We start from the raw sequence: 21,637 nt of genomic DNA, 5'->3' as shown, positions 1-21,637 counted from the left end.
GTTCTGCGACTGAAGTGAATCAGGCATGCTCCCATTGTTGAAAGCTATACACTCAAATGCACAGCTATGTTTTGTGATATTTAGAATAGAATAGAAATATCCTTTATAATCCCACAGTGGGGAAATGCAGTTGCGTCAGCAGCGACGTAAAAGGCAAATGGAAGCATACAGGTGCATTCGCCCCCCCACCCCCACCCCTCCCCACTATTTACAAAAACCTGAAAAACTAACAAACAACAGGGATGTAAACACTTATTAAGCTTGTTCTAACAGCTTCTGGGACCTTTGCTAATGCTCCTTTGAGTACCTAGGATGCAGCAGTCTGTCACTGAAGGAGCTCTCTAGTTCTACAAGTTCTTCGCTTTGCCTGTTGATGGTAGTAAGAGGGCTCGGTGGCGCCGATTGTATGGCAGCCTCACTTCTTTCAGTCTGCCCAGGGCAGCTGTGGCTACAATGTAGCTTACCACTATCAGTGTGTGAATGTGTGTATGAATGGGTGGATGACTGATTGTAGTGTAAAGCACTTTGGAGTCTTTGGACTTGATAAAGCACTACACAAGCGCAGGCAATTTACCACCTGCACCGGGTTTAGGGGACGTCCTAGCATGTCATAACATGAAATATTAATTAATACTATAAAAATAAATAATACACATCAAATATAAATGTAAAAAACTATTATTCTTTAAATTTGACAGACTATCATTTATTTAGCGTTTTAAATACATTGTAATCAACATATTTTAATAATTTGGCTACAACTCCTGTGATTTTTGTGAATTGTAATCTTTTAAATTGGCCTTGAATTTACCAAAACATGTACCACCAGCTTGTAACTAATCTCACCAGTTCAATTTACTTAATCTGAACCCTAATTTGTCAGATTTGTTGAAAAATCGATAACACTATTAATCAGAAAAGGAGCAAGCATGGCTCAGTTTCAATGAAAAGGTTAGAAGCCCACAGGTCCCACATTTCTTTATAGGTAATTGAGTATTGATTAGATTATAATGAGAGTAAGCAGGTTTGTGAATTAAGTCAACAGTGTCACTTGCTGATATCAACAGAGCACTGAAGGGTTAATGAAAGTGTACAGCGTTCGGCCCCAGAATTACATCCCAGCATGATCCATGTTATTAGTTTGGCGAGGTAACCTTGTAAGGAGTGCTGCTCAGTTTAGATAAGTCTGTTACCTGAATGCTGGTATGTTTAAAGCATGAGTAGTTTTAAAAGCCCCGAGCATAGAATTCAGTGTATGTTCAGTCTAGTTAGCGACATAAAATAATAAATAAAATATGAATGCTGTGTGTTTATTGAACATTTGTTGTAATTGAGTGTCCCCACAGCCCTTCAGCTCCACCTAACGAACACCAGCTTAATTTCCCGAAGCGCCACTTCAGCTGACTGCACCTTTGGTTGATAACTTGAACAAATGTGAATACTGGGGCTGATGTGCTTCATTTCGTCACATCCTCGCAATCCTAATAGGAAGATCTGATTGAAATGGACGTGCAGCATGCATGACTGGGGCTTTGAAAAGCGCAGCTCTGTGTCATCAGTTATGTGTTTTTGGGTGCGAGAGAATGAGTTTTACTGTTAGGGCTTCTTTCCAGTGGGGCTGTTTTAATTTCAGAGTCTGTGTATGCCCAAGAGATTGTTCATTTATTTCAATCATTTTCTTCTGTGACCTGCTTGATTGCCTCAGACTGTCGGTTTATTTAGAGTTACAACTGTTCTGTACCTGTAGCTCTTTCGGTTATTAAATCTGAGGACTTGTCTCATTTCCCCAGAATTATGGAAATCCCATGTTGTAGGATGTTTGTTTGAATGAGGTGAAGTAGGCAATTAAATACGCCAATTTCCAAAGAGAATAGCATCAAATCAGATGACTAATATCTGCAGTGTTTTGGTTGGTTTATGCTGCATTTAACATTGCACACAATAAATGTTTCACTCATCAGCAGTTGAATTAGACTAATCATTCAGCAGTGTGTGTTTAACGTTGAAAGGTTTGTGTGATCTGACATTACAGGAAATTAACCTCAAATTGGGTAAAGACTCTTAACAGCAGGAGAATGGAGATTACATTTATTTTATTATCAAATGAAATCACGACCACCAAAAGCTGACAGAAAAGCTGACTTCTAAAGATCGGACATAGTGCCAGTGTTTGACAGGGATGAACAGCACGTCTCCAGGCTGTAAGACACATTCCAGATATGGCGCCTTGACAAACTCAGGGAAGCGTTCAGCGTCTGGATTCTCCACCTCCACCTGCACAGAAGAGGTCAAAAGCTGGAAACACAGAACCTTTTTTATTCTTGGCAGGCGTAATGCATGCTTTCTCTATAGACGGTAAATCGTACCTGACTGGTGTTATGAAGAAGCTGAGATTCATGAGGATAAAGCTTCTCTGTGTCCTCTGGGGAATACAGCCGTATGTATTTGCTTCCCACTACCTTTAGATATGCAAAGGAAATCCTAAGTGGTTATACTCTGATCAGATGGCAGATGTTTTAAAAGAGAATAGTTATAATCACCTGAGCCAGGAAGTTCTGCTGAGGATCTTGGTGAAGAGGAGATACTGTACCCATGGGTCCAAACCATGCATTTACAGTAATGTCATCTTCATCTCCTTCACCAAGACAACAATAATCTGGGATGCAGATGTCTTCCTTTAGCTCTGGGATCTAAGAGGGAAAATGAAACAAACAAAAAAAGATTCTCCTTACTAATTAGTTTTGTGTTACTGGCGGATTTGACAATATCTTTCAGCAATTGATTCTTCCTTTTCCCAAAAATACATGGATGTGAAGGAGGCACTGTATAATACAGGGCTGTGAAACAGATTTACAGTTTTGTTTTTTTTTTGCCATTTTTGTCACGTCGAGGTTTCATGAAATAATTTTTTTTAAAAGACAAAGTAAAACAAAAAGGAAGCTTCAAACAATAATTTTATTTCTTAAAAGGGGAAACGCTATCCAAAGCAACTTGGCCCTATGTGAATAATTAATTGCCTCCTAAACCTAGTAACTGGTTGTGCCACCCTTGGCAGCAACGACTGGCATCACATTTTTGCAACATATGGCAATGAGCTTTTTACATCGCTGTGAACTTTTGGCCCACTCTTCTCTGCTTAATTGTTTTAACTCAGCCACACTAGAGAGTAGTTGAGCAGGACCGGCCAGTTTAAGGTCAAAGCAAAGCATTTCAGTCAGTGTAAGTCAGGACTTTGACTAGGCTCCAAAACTTCAGTTTTTCTGAGCCATTCAGAGGTTGATGCGCTTGTGTGCTTTGGATCATTGTCCTGCTGTATAACCCAAGAGCAACTGAACTTAAGGTCAACAAAATGGCTGGACTTTCTCCTTTAGGATTTTCCAGTAGAAAGCAGAATTCATGTTTCCATGAATTCCAGCAAGTCGCCCAGGTCCTGAAGAAGCAAAGCAGCTCCAAACATCACAGTCCCACAACTATGTCTGACACTGGTTATTCATTATTCGCTCTTTTTATCCTCTTCTTCTTTTTGTTTAACAGAGGCTGGCCTTTAGGTTTATGGTGCATTACTGCCACCTTTGGTTAGATAGCGGATTACAATCTTTTCAAAAGGTGCAGTTGTGACCTCCTGGATGAGTTGTTGATGCGGTCATGGATTAATTTTGGTATTCTGATCAGTCTTGGTTCACTGCTGTCCCAAAGCCTTACAACTGGCTTTGAAACCCTTTCTAAAGTGACTGATGTCAGCGAATTTGTTTCTCATCTGTTCTTGAATGTCTTTACAACCCATTATGCCCTGACCTAATCATGTCTAGGTGTGGCTAGTAAAACTGACTCACCACACAAGATGTGATTAATCATAATTAATTCATGATTTAATGGTGGAGTGGTTATTGAAAAATGCTTTTCATATTTACCTCATGATATAATTACAATTTGTTTGACAATCTAACATATTTAGGTGTTAAAAGTAGAAATCTGTAGGATGGAACTTTTTCATAGCATATATGGATGGCAGTTGTCATGGCAACATCAATGTGTCCAATGCCACATTTGTAAAGGACTGCTAGGATGTAATATTTGGCAGGCTATAACATTTCAAAATGTATTTTGCAGTTTAGATGAACTTTTATTGCCCTTTATGTCCAGGGTTGATTTTGATCTTAGTGACCAAAATCAGAAAGATCAAGGGAAGTGGTTGGGACATTGCAATGATGGAAAAGAAAGGGAGTAGTGAGGAAAATCGCAATCAATATTGTCCTTGCAATATTATCAACAATATTACAATGCCATGTTTTCCTAATATCATGCAACCCAAATTACTTTTCAGCCTTAGTACAGATTTTTATAGCCCTGAAAATAATAACCCCATGTGAGTTAAATTCTATGATTCCTAATTTTGATTTCTGTAATGCAACATTTTTTATTTAAGTATCACAGAAGAGCCAACACAGAGCCACAGACATGATTGTAGACCTCATCATCTTACTTAATTTGACCTTTTTCAGAGCAGTTTAATCCCAGAGTCTCTCAGTTTTTTATGTTACTTCTTTAAAGCTTTACCACTGGTTCAAAGCAATTTCCAATTTCCTGCAGCACAAATTTAAATACTGTAAAAAGAAACCATCCCAGAATGTACAGGTACCTGTCAAACCTTTGGACACAACTATCAGTTTATTTTGAGTCTGCAGGATTTTCCTAACTTTCAAATAGTACCGTATTTTCCGCACTATAAGGCGCACTTAAAAACCTTTAATTTTTTCAAAAAATTACAGTGCGCCTTGTAATCCGGAGCGCCTTATATACAGGTCCTTCTCAAAATATTAGCATATTGTGATAAAGTTCATTATTTTCCATAATGTAATGATGAAAATTTAACATTCATATATTTTAGATTCATTGCACACTAACTGAAATATTTCAGGTCTTTTATTGTCTTAATACGGATGATTGTGGCATACAGCTCATGAAAACCCAAAATTCCTATCTCACAAAATTAGCATATTTCATTCGACCAATAAAAGAAAAGTGTTTTTAATACAAAAAACGTCAACCTTCAAATAATCATGTACAGTTATGCACTCAATACTTGGTCGGGAATCCTTTGGCAGAAATGACTGCTTCAATGCGGCGTGGCATGGAGGCAATCAGCCTGTGGCACTGCTGAGGTCTTATGGAGGCCCAGGATGCTTCGATAGCAGCCTTTAGTTCATCCAGAGTGTTGGGTCTTGAGTCTCTCAACGTTCTCTTCACAATATCCCACAGATTCTCTATGGGGTTCAGGTCAGGAGAGTTGGCAGGCCAATTGAGCACAGTGATACCATGGTCAGTAAACCATTTACCAGTGGTTTTGGCACTGTGAGCAGGTGCCAGGTCGTGCTGAAAAATGAAATCTTCATCTCCATAAAGCTTTTCAGCAGATGGAAGCATGAAGTGCTAGATGGCTGCTGCACTCCCTTAGCACCATCAAGACACAGGGAAGATGTATGGTTGTGTTGTAATAAAAACATGAAGGGGTCTTAAGTCGCAAAAGGAATATCTCCATCACAGAGGTAGAGGGGTAATAATGCCCCGGTGTACTGTACTCTGGAAAAAATGAATTGTGTGGCAACAATGCAAGGCTTATGAATTAAAGGAGAGGCAAAATAACCTCTGATGGAGACTGTGAAATAGTTGTGCTTTGAATACTGTCTGTTTTTCTTTTACAGGCTGTTTTCTTGGTACAAACATGAGGGTGAGGAGCAACTAAAGTTTTGGTCAGAAGTTTACATCCACCCATTATCAGGATAACTCCCATATTAATTTGAGGTTTTAAATATATTTGAATGATTGTTGGAATGATTACTTAACAGACAGCTACAGTACAACCAGTACAGTAAAGATTTCACTAATTGGATGCACAGGCTTGAGTGTACCTTCACATGTAGTCTAAAATATACATATAGGTTCAAATTTTGCATTTCCGAACAGCTTCATTTCTACAGGTCATTAATTTTACAAGGTGTAAGAAGATATTTTGGTCAATACTGTTAAGACAGCTTCATGAAATGAATCTCCAATTCCACCACATCTTATTGGATTTACATCTGGTTACTGTGGAGGCCCTTGGACTACAGTGAATAAATAGTGTTTAAGAAACCAGTTTTAGATGATCTGAGCTTTGCAATATAATGCATCATTCTGCTGGAAGAAGGTATCAGAACATGGGTACACTGAGGTTCTAAAGGGATGGACATGATCAGGAAATGATTCTCAGGTAGGCTGTGGCAAGCAAATTATACTCACCTGCTACTAAGAGACCCAAGGTGCATGAAGAAAAAGGGGAATTGGGTCCATTGGAGAAACAACAATCGTTGATACATGGAAGGATGAAGTTTATGCTTTCATAGTTTCAAACAAAATTCTGACAGTAAGATGTGATTGTTGCAGCAGAAATCAATTGCAATGTTCCAAATTTCTTACATTCCATTTCACCCCCATTCTGATGATCCATTTGAACTTCATAAAGTTGTCTTTCCTATGTCTAAATGGCTGAAATCTTTAAGTTGCTGTCATGTGATTGGCTGAGTCGCTGTTGTATTCACAAACAACTGCATGTGTATACCTCAGACTGTAGCTGGTGACTGTATACAAATGCCCACACTAGTATTTGGATAGATTTCCCTTAGCAAGAGGCAGGTAAAACCACATTTAATTTTGTACCCATCAGCAAGCTTCTGACTCTAAATTAACAACTGCACCTCAGTTTCAACCATGAAGAATTAATTTGTAGTCCTCCTTATATCCAGCCACTTTGCTAAACCCACCAGAACCTTTGACAGCAAAAAAAGAATGCCGACTTTATACTACCACCATGCTTAACAGTTTAAAAACTTTACTTTGATTCTTTCAACCAAACTGTGGTCAAACAACTCAATCTTAGTCTTTGATTGACTATGAAACCTTTCTCCAGATAGCATGTGGCTTGTCCTTGTGGGATGGCTTCAAGAGTTTGCAGCAGGGGCTCCTTTATTGGTCTGCCCCCTCTTTAACAATGGCAATGTAAAACTCACTCTCCTGTGGACAGAGACATTGGTGTTCCTGCAGTTTCAAGTTCATGACATACTCCAGCCTTGGGGGCTGCTGGATTGTTTCTAAACATCTTAAGGTTTGTTAGGTGTGACAATTTGATGCAGACAATCAAGACACACAATTTGATGTTCTGGCTAGACAAACATTACACCAATTTTAAAAGCATAAACCAGGCTGGCATTGCATACCTAAAGCCCTGACCTCAATTCTATTGAACATTTGTGGTCTGTGCTGAAAGATCAGGTTCATGGCAGGAACCAATCAATTTAAACTAACTCTAATTTAAATCACAACTAAGTTATCCAGTCAAAATTATGCCAGAAACGTGTTGAAGGCTAAAAAATTGGTGTGGTTTAAGTATTGTATTCTATTAATATATTCAAGCATGTATGTCCTTTGTGGGTTGAAGGAAATCCACAACAAATTCAAACTTGTATTCTTATTTTTTCACTTCACCAAAGATGTCTGTTGTGTAAATATTCCACCCTGGAAAAAAAAGGTTGTTCCAAAGCAACAATAAGCGCCAAAAATTATTAAGACATTTTGGAAGTTTTATGACCGAAAGAACGAGATCCCGGATACAAGTGGCTGAAATGAGCTTCCTCCGTAGGGTGGCCGGGCACTCCCTTAGAGATAGGGTGAGGAGCTCGGCCATCCGGGAGGGGCTCGGAGTAGAGCTGTTGCTTCTCCACATCGAGAGGAGCCAGTTGAGGTGGCTCGGGCATCTACAGGTCCTTCTCAAAATATTAGCATATTGTGATAAAGTTAATTATTTTCCATAATGTAATGATGTAAATTTAATATTCATATATTTTAGATTCATTGCACACTAACTGAAATATTTCAGGTCTTTTATTGTCTTAATACGGATGATTTTGGCATACAGCTCATGAAAACCCAAAATTCCTATCTCACAAAATTAGCATATTTCATTCGACCAATAAAAGAAAAGTGTTTTTAATACAAAAAACGTCAACCTTCAAATAATCATGTACAGTTATGCACTTAATACTTGGTCGGGAATCCTTTTGCAGAAATGACTGCTTCAATGCGGCGTGGCATGGAGGCAATCAGTCTGTGGCACTGCTGAGGTCTTATGGAGGCCCAGGATGCTTCGATAGCGGCCTTTAGTTCATCCAGAGTGTTGGGTCTTGAGTCTCTCAACGTTCTCTTCACAATATCCCACAGATTCTCTATGGGGTTCAGGTCAGGAGAGTTGGCAGGCCAATTGAGCACAGTGATACCATGGTCAGTAAACCATTTACCAGTGGTTTTGGCACTGTGAGCAGGTGCCAGGTCGTGCTGAAAAATGAAATCTTCATCTCCATAAAGCTTTTCAGCAGATGGAAGCATGAAGTGCTCCAAAATCTCCTGATAGCTAGCTGCATTGACCCTGCCCTTGATAAAACACAGTGGACCAACACCAGCAGCTGACACGGCACCCCAGACCATCACTGACTGTGGGTACTTGACACTGGACTTCTGGCATTTTGGCATTTCCTTCTCCCCAGTCTTCCTCCAGACTCTGGCACCTTGATTTCCAAATGACATGCAGAATTTGCTGTCATCCGAAAAAAGTACTTTGGACCACTGAGCAACAGTCCAGTGCTGCTTCTCTGTAGCCTAGGTCAGGCGCTTCTGCCGCTGTTTCTGGTTCAAAAGTGGCTTGACCTGGGGAATGCGGCACCTGTAGCCCATTTCTTGCACACGCCTGTGCACGGTGGCTCTGGATGTTTCTACTCCAGACTCAGTCCACTGCTTCCGCAGGTCCCCCAAGGTCTGGAATCGGCCCTTCTCCACAATCTTCCTCAGGGTCCGGTCACCTCTTCTCGTTGTGCAGCGTTTTCTGCCACACTTTTTCCTTCCCTATTCGTTCAGAAATTTCTTTCTGTGTCTTACCCTCTTGCTTGAGGGTGTCAATAGTGGCCTTCTGGACAGCAGTCAGGTCGGCTGTCTTACCCATGATTGGGGTTTTGAGTGATGAACCAGGCTGGGAGTTTTAAAGGCCTCAGGAATCTTTTGCAGGTGTTTAGAGTTAACTCGTTGATTCAGATGATTAGGTTCATAGCTCGTTTAGAGACCCTTTTAATGATATGCTAATTTTGTGAGATAGGAATTTTGGGTTTTCATGAGCTGTATGCCAAAATCATCCGTATTAAGACAATAAAAGACCTGAAATATTTCAGTTAGTGTGCAATGAATCTAAAATATATGAATGTTAAATTTTCATCATGACATTATGGAAAATAATGAACTTTATCACAATATGCTAATATTTTGAGAAGGACCTGTATGGATCAATTGGTTAATTGGTTGATCCATACTGGTTGTACACGGCGCTCTGTCAAAATGTTTCAGTACGACTGGTAAACTACAAAGCCGCACCGCTTGCAGCATTACGGCTACCGTAGTCAGGGGTGTCGCCGAAGTAATAGCGGTAAACACCTGTACTGTGCTTACTCCTAGTCCAACACCACTTGTGTGTGTATTTGAATGTACTGTTGCAGGAATTGCCTGAACTATATGTGATTAGAAGCTCAGTGTGTGGGGTGTATGTTTCGTGTGTGTGTATGGAAGATGTTGACATTACTCCTCCGGACAGAGGTGGCGCTGTGTGCTGCCGTAGCTGAGAATCAAGAGTGAAGGAGTGACGTCGGTATTATTGTGTGTGTGGGGTGGGTAGAGACGGCGACCGGAGCAGCGGTGTATGAGTCTGTAAGCCCTGTGTTTTTACGTGCTGCAAAGTCATTAAAAAGAACCCCGAATCTCGTCAACAACTCAGTGTTTTGATGCTGTTTCTTCATGCTCAACTCAGCAACGTATGAGTGAGGGAGTTAACCCCGAGGAAACTAGTAACTTCGGCCCTGGAGAAAGCGTCTCCCCTGTGTCATCAGACTACGGTCAGGGGACAGAAACAGGAAAGGTTAACAGTACTAACGTTTGATTTAGTGCATCAAACTGTTTCTTTTACATGTTTACTGAATCAGGGAAAAGTTCCCTTTCACGTTTTAACTAACGTTTGATTTCAACTTCAACTTCATAGACTCCAATGCATTCCTAACGTGCGGTTGGCTCTATTCAATAGAATTCCATGTAGAGGAGACCTTACCATGAGAGTGAATGGAGTTATCAGAACGCTGGTTTGTAGTGTATTAATAAAGTTTGACTGACTGACTTATCTGACTGTTTTGTTGACATTCTCTTTAGCACAGCTCCATCTAGTGGATGCATAACGCAACCCCAGACAAACGTTTGACTGCAGTAGCTTCTATTCTATGCGCCTTATAATCCGGTGCGCCTTATAGTGTGGAAAATACGGTACTCTGTAAGTATTAAGAATTAAATTATGCCTGCAACTAACAATTACTTGGTTAACTGATTAATCCGTAATTTTTTTTTTTATTCATTGATTAATGTCATAGCAAAAAGTACTTAATAGGAGATTTTTTGCAGAATTTGAACCAGGTGATGCTAAAGCTACGCCACTTGAGGAGTATATTTACAGACAAAGAAGGTTTTTCATCTTTAATCCAAAATGTCTTTTTTGTACAGTTTTAGCTTAATTACTGCTCTGAGTGGGTTGTTCTTGCAGCAAATGACATGCTTTAGGGTCTGTATACACCAGGTAACAAATATTCAATTACTAAATTAGTTGACAATTATTCCAATAATCAATTAAAAACAATTAATCCGATTGTTTCAGCCCTAAATTACGTACAATGGGGAGAACAAGCATTTCATACAGTGCTGATTTTGTGGGTTTCCCACTTGCAAAGCATCTAGAAGTCTTTCATTTTGATCATAGGTACTCTTCAACTGTGAGTGATGGAATCTAAAACAAAAATCCAGAAAATCACATTGTGTGATTTTTAAGGAATTAACTTGCATTTTATTGCATGACACAAGTATTTGACACATCAGAAAAACAAAACTTAATATTTGGTACAGAAACCTTTGTTTGCGATTACAGATGTCAGACGTTTCCTGTGGTTCTCGACAACGTTTGCCAGGGATGAAAATGAAAGACTTCTAGATGCTTTGCAAACAGGAAAACCTACAAAAACGGCAGTGTATCAAATACGTGTTCTCCCCACTGTACTTAATTTAGGGCTGATTGTGAAAGTTTTTGTTTTACTAACAAAAATGTCTCGAATATGAAAATGATGCATGATCCCTTTGTAAAGCTCAATCTACAATGCACTACCTCATATCAAAAGTTAGTGCAAAAATCTGTGATATAGCATTAGTAAATTGGATTATTAATATTCTGTTGTGAGAGTGTATTTGATATGATTTCAAATATAAAGAATTGCTTATTTTCCTTTCCTAAAACTCTATTTTTGCTTCCTCACTTTAAGCTTATTTTCTACCTTGATCAAACAGCAGATTATAAATGTTTAGGTAGCTGCTCATTCTGCTTTTGAGATGCGCCAAACAAACCAAAAAGCAGGTCTCATCTAAATCAGCTCATGATGATGTGGTGAAGAAGACAACAGACCCTTAGACAACAAATCAACCATTTCAGGTTCCAATTAGTAGAGTTTTCCAGGAGAAAAAAACTGACACCCTGTTGGTGATGGCTTTAGGTTTATTCTGCAAAGTACTTACAGTATCTTGTAAAAGGATTCAAAGCCATTAAACTTGGTCACATTAGGTCATGTTATAACCTCAAACTTCAATGTATTTAGTTGGGAATCAGTGAAGCTGACTGAAAATTACATGATCTTTTTTGTCTTTACAAATACAGATCAGAAATGTGTGGCATGCATTTATATTCAGCCCCCTTTACCCTGACACCCCTAAATGAAATTAATTCCAACTAACTTCAGAGTACTGTTTAATCTCAATATATAGCTGTTCTCTGTTTTGTTAGAGAACATTAGTAAACAAACAGCATGAAGACAAAGAAACACATTAAACATTATTCCTCAAATCTGGTCCTTATGGAGGAGTGGCATAAAATAAATGCATTGTCGAAAGAAACCCATAGAAAGTATATTTTAAAGCTGCAATAAGCCATTTAGGAGAAACAGCAAAGATAAAGAAGGTGCTTTGGCCAACATGCAAGATGCTGTGTGTGGCAGATCATTAACTCTGTGCATCACCCTGATCACTGCATCCCTACAGTGAAACATGGTGGTAGCAGCATCATGCTGTGTGCATGCTTTTCTTCAGCAGGGATAGGGAGGCTGATCTGAGTTGATGGAAAGATAGATGAAGCTTAATACAGGACAATCCTGGAGGAGAACTTGTTAGAGGCTGCAAAAGACTCACGACTGGGGCGGAGGTTCTTCTTCCAGCAGGAAAACATACATCCAGAGCTACATTGGAATAGTTTAGAGCCTAGTTCAAATGGCCCACTTAAAGTCCAGGCCAAAATCTGATTGGAAATCTGTGGCAAGACTTAAATTAAGTCCATAGCTGATCTCTATTCACTCTGACTGAGCTGCAACTATTTTGCAAAGAACAATGGATAAAAACATAAAATGCACGACACGTCAGATCTTCATAAAACCTTTAAAAGCCGTGAATCCTTTTTCTTGCACTTCATAAATCACAGATACTTTGTGATGCCCTGTGTTAATGTGACATAGTTCAGTTTCAACACATCAAAGATAAGAGGACAACCCTGAAATGTTATTAACATGTGAGATCACTAGTATATGTACCTGATCAAAAAGCTGGTGTTGAGCAAGATAACCCACAGCTTTGTATCCATTCTCAGACACAGGAACCTAGGAAACAAACAACAGGACAATACGTTTTTTTACCCATAACTGGAATTATCATGCAGACTTTAAATAAGAGACACTCACTTTATTCAATATGTATTTGTCGATGAACTCATTGACCGTTAGCAGCGTTTGTGACCAGTCCTCGTCTGTATAGCGGGACCCCACCTCAACAGGAACAGTCCGGCAGCCGGCCACAGACCTCAGGTACTCAACGCTTTACAGGAAGTAGATAATTACTATCCACAATAATACACGGCCATTGTGATTTGAGGAGTGCAAAGGCTGCTCTGTAGCGCCTTTGCACTTTGCAACAACATGATAAAACATGGATGTGAATCAGACATTTGGAGCTTTATTTTAAGAGAGTAGCAGAAAATACAGGAGAGCAACGTCTAATAAACTGAAAGGATTTAAAGTGAAGAATTGGAGATGTACAAATTAACCGACTTGTGCTCCGTTTATTGTCTTCATTTCGACGTATTTAAAGTAATTTAAGTTAAGACATACATTATCATTCAGACTGTTTAAGTTTGTGCTATGGGTCAGTTCTCCTTCTATATGAGAGTCCTCCAGCTTCCCTGTCCTCTCAGCCCTATGAGAGCTCTCAGCTCTTGTCACAAGTGTATATCAGTCTGATTACTTTGCTAGACTGAATATAACTGGAGGATAATTGTAATAATAAAAGCTAAAAGGCTGAATGTGAATTTGTAAAATTCTTCTAAAAAGTCAGATTTTTTGTTTAATTTATTTGAAAATAAACACGCAAAGAAGTGTTAATACCATTAAGAAACAGAATCAGCTGAATACGAGTAGATTCTTAGAAAACAAACCTCCAGGGATGTTTGTTGAGGGCAGGCCAGTGGTCAATTATCCCCTCTAAAATCACTGGTTTGAGGGGAAGGAGGTGGTTTGCATTGAAACTTTCCAGTGAAGGACACTTAATTCTGGGAACTGCCAACTCTTCTTTGATTAGACCAACATGTGGGCTCGCAATCTTTCTTTTCTGTTAACGATGGCGGAGCAGAAAAGTGAAACAAGGTCAGTTTATACGTCAGAGGATACCAACCAAAAAACATTCAGTATTTCAGACGTTTCACTAAATAATTAGTTTTAAGTGTTGTTTTCACTTAGCTGGGTGTTTTATTTATTTCACAATTATGAAAGAAAATATATATATGTAATTGGCAGCTGAAAGAGGAAAGAAAACTAGTTTTGGTATATTCAGCATCCTTGCTGTTTATTAGCACTCTGGTTAAGAGTTCCGTCAAAATAAATACATGAATGTATCTTTTATTGCAAAAGCCTAAACTTGTGCTGAAGAAAAACAACAACAAAAAAAGATCCAACCTTCAATTGAGTACATTTATTCAGATGGTAAACATACATAGAAAAATCACTGGTGCCACAATCATTGACATCCCTGCTGTTATACCACCTCCCTTTTTGTTGCACAGTTTCAGTGAGTGAGCATACACAGAGACGGAAATTTGACCTTTCTCATGATCTCCTCTCTTCATCCCACAGGTGTTCTATAGGATTTAGGTCTGGGGACTGAGACAAGGGACTCTAACAAGGTTGTAACTTTTGGAAAAAAAAAATGAGACACTAGCACCACAGATCGTCCCTTTTACTCAGTAAATAATAAATTAATAATAACAATTTAAGAGGTTTTCAACCTACCGTATTTTCCGCACTATAAGGCACACTTAAAAACCATTAATTTTCTCAAAAAAATGACAGTGCGCCTTGTAATCCGGAGCGCCTTATATATGGATCAATTGGTTAATTGGTTGATCCATACTGGTTGTACACGGCGCTCTGTCAAAATGTTTCAGTACGACTGATACTACAAAGCCACACCGCTTGCAGCATTACGGCTACCGTAGTCAGGGGCGTCGCCGAAGTAATAGCGGTAAACACCTGTACTGTGCTTACTCCTAGTCCAACACCACTTGTGTGTGTATAACGACCCCAAAATTGCACCTTTCAAGAGACACGCTTACGATGCTGAGTTCAAACTCAAGGCTGTCAGCTACGCAGTCGAACATGGGAATAGAGCAGCAGCGAGAGAATTCAACAGTTAATGCTACTATATTGTGAATGTACTAACGTTTGATTTAGTGCATCAAACTGTTTCTTTTACGTGTTTACTGAATCAGGGAAAAGTTCCCTTTCACGTTTTAACTAACGTTTGATTTCAACTTCAACTTCATAGACTCCAATGCATTCCTAACGTGCGGTTGGCTCTATTCAATAGAATTCTATGTAGAGGAGACCTTACCATGAGAGTGAATGGAGTTATCAGAACGCTGGTTTGTAGTGTATTAATAAAGTTTGACTGACTGACTTATCTGTTTTGTTGACATTCTCTTTAGCACAGCTCCATCTAGTGGATGCATAACGCAACCCCAGTCAAACGTTTGACTGCAGTAGCTTCTATTCTATGCGCCTTATAATCCGGTGCGCCCTATATATGAAAAAAGTTCTAAAATAGGCCATTCTTTGAAGGTGCGCCTTATAATCCGGTGCGCCTTATAGTGCGGAAAATACGGTATTCATTGTTTTTTTTTCATGCCTGTTAGGTTAATTGGTCACTCTAAATTGCTCTTAGGTGTATGAATGAGTGTGTGCATGGTTGTTTGTGTGTTGCCCTGCGATGGACTGGCGACCTGTCCAAATTGTACCCTGCCTCCCGCCCATAGACTGCTAGATATAGGCACCAGCATCCCCGTGACCCACTATGGAATAAGCGGTAGAAAATGACTGACTGACTGACTGACCAAAACTCATGAATCGAGTAGCATTTAGCAAACTCCGCATTTGTGAAGTCAGAACAGCCTGCTTGTTTTTTACTGGCATGGGTAGCAATCAACCAGTTTGGCATGTAGATGGCATATTATTCGAATTCAAAAATAATTAATCCAAATGGGAAACTGAATGTTGTTGTAGCTCATATTATGCAGGTCTCTTCAAACAGCTGTTGGCTGTGGGCAGGAAGGATACCCTGTAGCGGTCTGTCTTACAGCAGATTTGAAGAAGCCTCTGACTGAAGACAATCTATTGTTGTAAGACAGTCTCATTTAGAGGAATCTCAGGGTTCTCCATAATGTTTTTCATTTTATGAAGAATCCTTCTTTGCACAATCATCATGATGGAAACTTGGTTATCCCAAGACTCAACTCCTTGTTGCAATTCTCTAACTGTGAGCTTTGGAAATCTATTTTTACCTGGCTTAGCATTTTCTCTGTACGGTGACAGACAGACATGGGTCTTCGTCCAGCTACGTCTGTCACAGTTCCTGTTAATTTTAACCTTTAACATTAAACCTTTAAATAGATATAAGCAAGTTAGGATGAGAAGCCAATTTTTTGTCATAATTCCTTGACTTCTCAAGATTAATACATACCCGACATGTTCTTTAGTCTTTCTCATTTTTAGGAACAGCTAAAAGAAATACGCTTCTGTATATGTCATTTCATAACCCTGTAAAACAGGATATACCCTAAGAAAAGCTGAACGTTTTATCAATAATTAAACGTTGCTAGACACTGATCAACTTAAATATAAATTAAAAACATGCTTTAGTAGAGGAAGGTGAATCAAATTATTTTTTTCTGTTATTTATTTTAATACAAGAAGTTGATGACAGTTGTTTCAGTCCTACTGTTTTGGATGTTAAAAAAAAAAAAAAAGTCTGGTCTAAATACAGACATCAGACCTTTGAGTATTAGTGGCACTTTATCTTCAGCTACACCTCATGAGGTGTACCACGATAAAGTTTTGCCAGGTCCTCAGCCACAAAGCAATTAAAAACTATTATTTTGGCTGAACCACATAAAACTGCTACTTCGTGCAAGAACACAAACACATATGTGAAAAAAAAAACCAACCTTAGCCTCCATATTTTCATGATTATCTTCTTCTTCAGCCAATTTCCTTATTTCGCTTTGCAGAATACAAACAATGACCTGAAGTATATTTCCCATGATGGCTGCACCCATCAGCAGACCCATGTCACATGTCCTGATCGCCTGCCGGATCTCTTCCTCTGATGGATTTTCTCGACACAGCGCAGCCGCTTTGAACAGGCAGCCATAGGAGTAAACTCGCCTCCACTCTTTGTCCACATGGCGCCATGTTCCCGTGTTGAGTCTCTCCCATGAATAGTCCAAAATGATTTGAGCATTGAGAATTTGGCTAGCTCTCGTCGTTTCGCCGTACAGCTGCAGCCGGGCCCGTTTCAGCATTTCCACCACACTTAATGCCACTTTCTCACTAAACTGCAGCGGAAACTGTTCTTCATTAGGTGGAAGAGTGGCTGAGATTTTTGACCACAAAAATGCCATGGTTGAAACAAAGGTCGTTCTATGTTCTGCAAGGTGGAGAATAGCAATTGGTAAAAGTGAACTGATGATCCAAAAGAAATTCTAATCTAAAAGTTGCATCCACAGCATGCACAGTCTAACTTGGAACATGTTGATGTAATTGTTTAGAGACAAAGGCTGGAACTTGATCACATGTGTGCTTGGCAGGTTGTGGGCTCATCAGTGTAACAATCTGCAAATATCTGCCCACCCTCGTCACACACATACAGCCTTACTGCTGCAGGGAACAGACAAGTACACCTAATTTCCTAACTGGCAAACACAAAACACAGGTGAGGACAACCTCAGCCAGGACTGTACGTGTGACACATGCACAATGATGACAGTTTGCAGCACGGAAATGCCAAAACTGCCTTTGTGTTACTCCATCCATACTTGGATGATCTTTGTTGCGGGAGATGTTGCCAACACATGAGCACCTGATTTATTGTTTAAATGGGAACACAACCATGTGAACCCAAAAGCAGGCAAAATTAATGATTGTTTTTATAAACCACATGTCTAAGCTACGTTATTGGCCTTCGGCAGTTCTCAGATCGTTACACAGTCACATGAAATGACACACTGAAAAAAAACAAGAAGCATAAACTTAAAAGCTAGTCATACTGTTCACAACCACTCAATCTCCTTAAAAGATTAAGTTATTTCACAGAATATTGAGCACGTATCCCATACACCTGCTGAGAACGTCCTAAAAATCTACCTTGCTGTTTTGTTTACCTAAGCTGTGTAAACAAATTAAATTGTGTCAATAAAAAGCACAAAAAAGCGGGAAACCCGCTAAAACATCTGAGCCTCCTGCACACTGGCAGGAGGACAAAACAAGCTTGGAGAATTATTGCCAACAGTTTTCATCCTCTTTTACGTCACTTTCACCTTCTCAGCTGTGGGAGGCGCTAGAGAGCAGCCTTTGGCTAAAAGTGTGGTGAAAAACTTCTTCTAAATGCTATCATGCATTCTTAACTCACGACAAGCCCATAGTAACTAAATAAACTTATTTTATATTTCCTGATTTTTTATTTATTTTAACTTGTATAGATTTTTAGCCAGCTTGCTTTTTTTTTTTTTTTACAACTTTATTGTATGTTTGATTAATGTTTAATGGTTTGACTTTTTTTTATCGTTCTTGAATGTGGATGAGCCAAACACTATTTTCCAATGTGGTGGACAAAGATTTATCCCGTTCTGTTGTTTTGCATAATCATAGTCAAACAATCTAAAGCATAACACTCCTCAAGATTTTCCTTGGGGAATACATGTAGCCCCCAAAAATGAATAATTTAAGAGTTATGTACAAACCAATTGTACAGCGACCATTATCAGAATCAAGGTATAACAAGACTATAATAAATTACAGTTTTAAAACTATTACAACTGTCTGTCACAATGTTCCTAGCGATTAAGGGAGGGACCCCAGTTTTGTCTGGCTGTATGCAATATATAGTAACAAAGTGCTGCCCCTCCTCCCCCTATTGCTATGTACTGCCAGTCAGCTGGATGAGAGTAGGCAGCACGTTTTCCTTGCTTAAAAGAAAAGCTGCTGGAAACAGTTCTATTCAGAATAATATACAGTCTTGTGATAGAAATTAAGGGAAGGGAGAGCAACTAATCCTTATAAAGCTGTTTAAAAACTCATACTCAAGAATCTCATACTGATCTATGTGTACATTGTTTAGATGAAATACTGGAAAGTTTGATTTTTATTTTGTTTGTATGCTTGTACAAGGTAAATAACAACTTAATTTTTTCAGTCTATAAACGCATGGACTTTGTTTTGAGTTAGTGTTTAGGTTCAACTTTATGGACATATTCTTTGATGCATAATAGGGATGTGCATATTTTTTAATCTTAATGAATTAATACACAAAAGCATGATAGGTTCAAAGTTTTACAAAGTACAGTCACCGTAAACCATCTTAAAACAAATGGTGTTAAGATTATAGTTGTTTGACTTAAAATACAGAACAAAAGCGTTTGATTTTAGCGTAAAAAAGTACCAGTCTTTTATGATAAAACAACCCGTTTTAAAATAGGCTAACGCTTGTGTACGTGTAAGAGCGCATCTTAAAACAAACCTCTATTTAAAAATGTTGATATTTAAATCAAATATAATTAACTAAAAGGCTATATTTACCTGTTGTTACCTGGAATACACTGTAAAACCCATCATAAACTGGACTACGAAGAAAGCTCCACAGCACAGCTCTCTGCTACTTGTGATACAGCAAAAACACTCCTACAGGGAACTTGAACCGCGGAAAATATTAGTTCCGCCTGGAACACTAGAGGTCATTAAATGCAAATATTTGTTATTAATACCATTTCGAGGGCTTTAAGTTATGTTATATGTCATTCTTTATTGATAGAGAAAAACAAATAATATAAATGCACCATCTGGTCTACATGCTTTTATGTGAAATGTAACAGATACAGAAGTGTGTGCAGCCAGGCTGGCCCTGAATAAGATTAAATTTTGTAACATGAAAAGAAGACTGAAGGAAACCTTCCCTCCATCAGGAAAAACCACAAACTGAATTCACGCTCACACTTGTTTGGCATGTGTGGGCAGTTTCCTACTATCTATACACTCACCCACATCACACTCCCACACAGTTGCATTTGTCCACAACGCCTTAGCGTTCATGTAGCAGCTCTGGAAATCTGTTCACCTCTCTCTTCTGAGTTCTGTCTTTTCCCTTTTGTCGACCGAGTGTAGCCAAGCACAGTCAGCTGTAACTAGACACAGCTCTGGTGACAGCGCACTCTCATTAACATACATGTTGACACCGATGCATCTGTCTCAACAGGTGGACAAGCTTGTCTCATAGCTGTGTTGCACTGAGATAACTCCCATCATGATAAATGATGGCAAAACTGTGAGACAAACATTTGCTTTCCTCTTCCTTCCAAGCTGAACTCCAGCTGCTCATGATGTTTTGTGCAAATATAGATATTCCTTGAAGGCTTACAGATTTGTGTCTGCTCACGTGACGCTGAAACAATAATCACATTTGTCCTTTTGATGTCACACAGGTATTTTTTTTTGGTTCACATTCCGCTTTTTATTCCACAGAGATGTGGCATGAACAAACACGATAGGAAGTCTTCATTGGGAGAACTCTAGAATCTATAAACCCTCAGCACTATTATCAAATGTCAAACACTCTGTGAAATTCAAATAATCTCGGTGGAAATCGTTGAGCTGCTCTTGTATGTAAGGCAGAAGGAAACAAGAGAGAGACATGCTGCCTTTCCAGGAATCTCTGGGGATTTTAAGACGCTTCAAGCATTTCTATTCACTCTCACTGTGTAAACATTCAGAATCCTCGTGTCTCGATCTACAGTTCGCTTGCTTTTACAGAGGTTTGACATTACTGTGATGAGAACAACACGGGCTTGTTCGTTGAATTTTATTATGGTTTTGCTACTATTTTAGGGAAAAAAAACAAAAGCAGCAAAAATGGCTTCTCTACATGCAAAATAAACAAACAAAAAAGCATTTAACATTTTAGACTAAATTAAGGTTATGCTGGTGTAGGTTCTCAGTCATCCAGGATATGACCATCTTAAATGCTTAAGTAGAAGACAACCAGACTTCTTCTGTTTCTTGAATATGTTGTACAAACATTTTCCTGCCTGTACTATAGCTTAAAAAGTCCACTACAACATACTATGTGTCTGCACCTATATCAAACACCTTGAGACACCAGGCATGCTGGTCAAACATGATGTCTTTATTACACTGTGTGAGAATAAAACCTCACACCATAATGCGAATGCTGCGTATGTGCATCTCTGCTTGTGTAAGCGTGTGAGGGGGTCCCAGCAGGAGAAACCGATGCATTATTCAAACACGCTATACTCTATGGTTGTAAGACAGTGAGGGGCTGAGCTGAAGGTCACACGTCTGGCATCTCTGTCCCTTGCTGTGCTGTCAGGACCGACTTCATGCACAGAGGTCAAAAACCTTTCTCCTGTTTATCTGGAAGCAGAGGGGGATCATTGTTCTTCCCAAGACCTTGTTAGCTGATGTCTTTCAGATAATACTTTAGGATTGAATTGGGAAATACTGTGAGCAATAATATCTTTTACAATAACGAGGATTTTATAAAATCTTCAAAAAAATGTACCAGAAAGGTTTTGAGGCTAGGACAACAAAGTATAAATGGCAGCATCTAAACTCCAGAAACAGAATATTCTTACCTTCTGCTTAAGTCCAAAGTAGACTATAAGATAATTCAGTTTTGGTGAACGAATACAGCAAAAACCAAGTCAAGTAAAATCGAATTTTATTAATAAAGCACATTTAAAACAACAGCTTGTTACTGCAGTGCTCAACAATAGACAGAGACTAATAAAATAAACAATAAAACAAAAACACATTTAATGTTCCATAACATTGCTTTGAATTCCATCTATCTGTCATCTTTCATTTATCTGAGCTCAGGTCCA

The 21,637-nt window shown here is 39.0% G+C and overlaps 1 protein-coding gene across 1 annotated transcript; it reads right to left on the bottom strand.

The window, feature by feature from the left end:
* Positions 1–2,076: 2,076 nt before the first annotated feature.
* LOC124862529 (lysine-specific demethylase 8-like) lies at positions 2,077–19,426 on the bottom strand. Its single transcript, XM_047356502.1, has 8 exons — positions 19,320–19,426; positions 16,691–17,172; positions 13,631–13,803; positions 12,882–13,014; positions 12,735–12,800; positions 2,541–2,690; positions 2,367–2,459; positions 2,077–2,274 (listed from the first exon to the last, which is right to left on the bottom strand). The coding sequence occupies exons 2-8, from the start codon at positions 17,144–17,146 to the stop codon at positions 2,110–2,112; spliced, it is 1,236 nt and encodes a 411-aa protein (XP_047212458.1). The 5' UTR covers positions 17,147–17,172; positions 19,320–19,426; the 3' UTR covers positions 2,077–2,109.
* Positions 19,427–21,637: the final 2,211 nt, after the last annotated feature.

This window comes from Girardinichthys multiradiatus, chromosome X (assembly GCF_021462225.1).
Source record: "Girardinichthys multiradiatus isolate DD_20200921_A chromosome X, DD_fGirMul_XY1, whole genome shotgun sequence".
NCBI classification, from domain to species: domain Eukaryota; kingdom Metazoa; phylum Chordata; class Actinopteri; order Cyprinodontiformes; family Goodeidae; genus Girardinichthys; species Girardinichthys multiradiatus.
The sequence above is the reverse complement of the archived record's forward strand: the minus strand, read 5'-3'. Positions and strand labels throughout refer to the sequence as shown.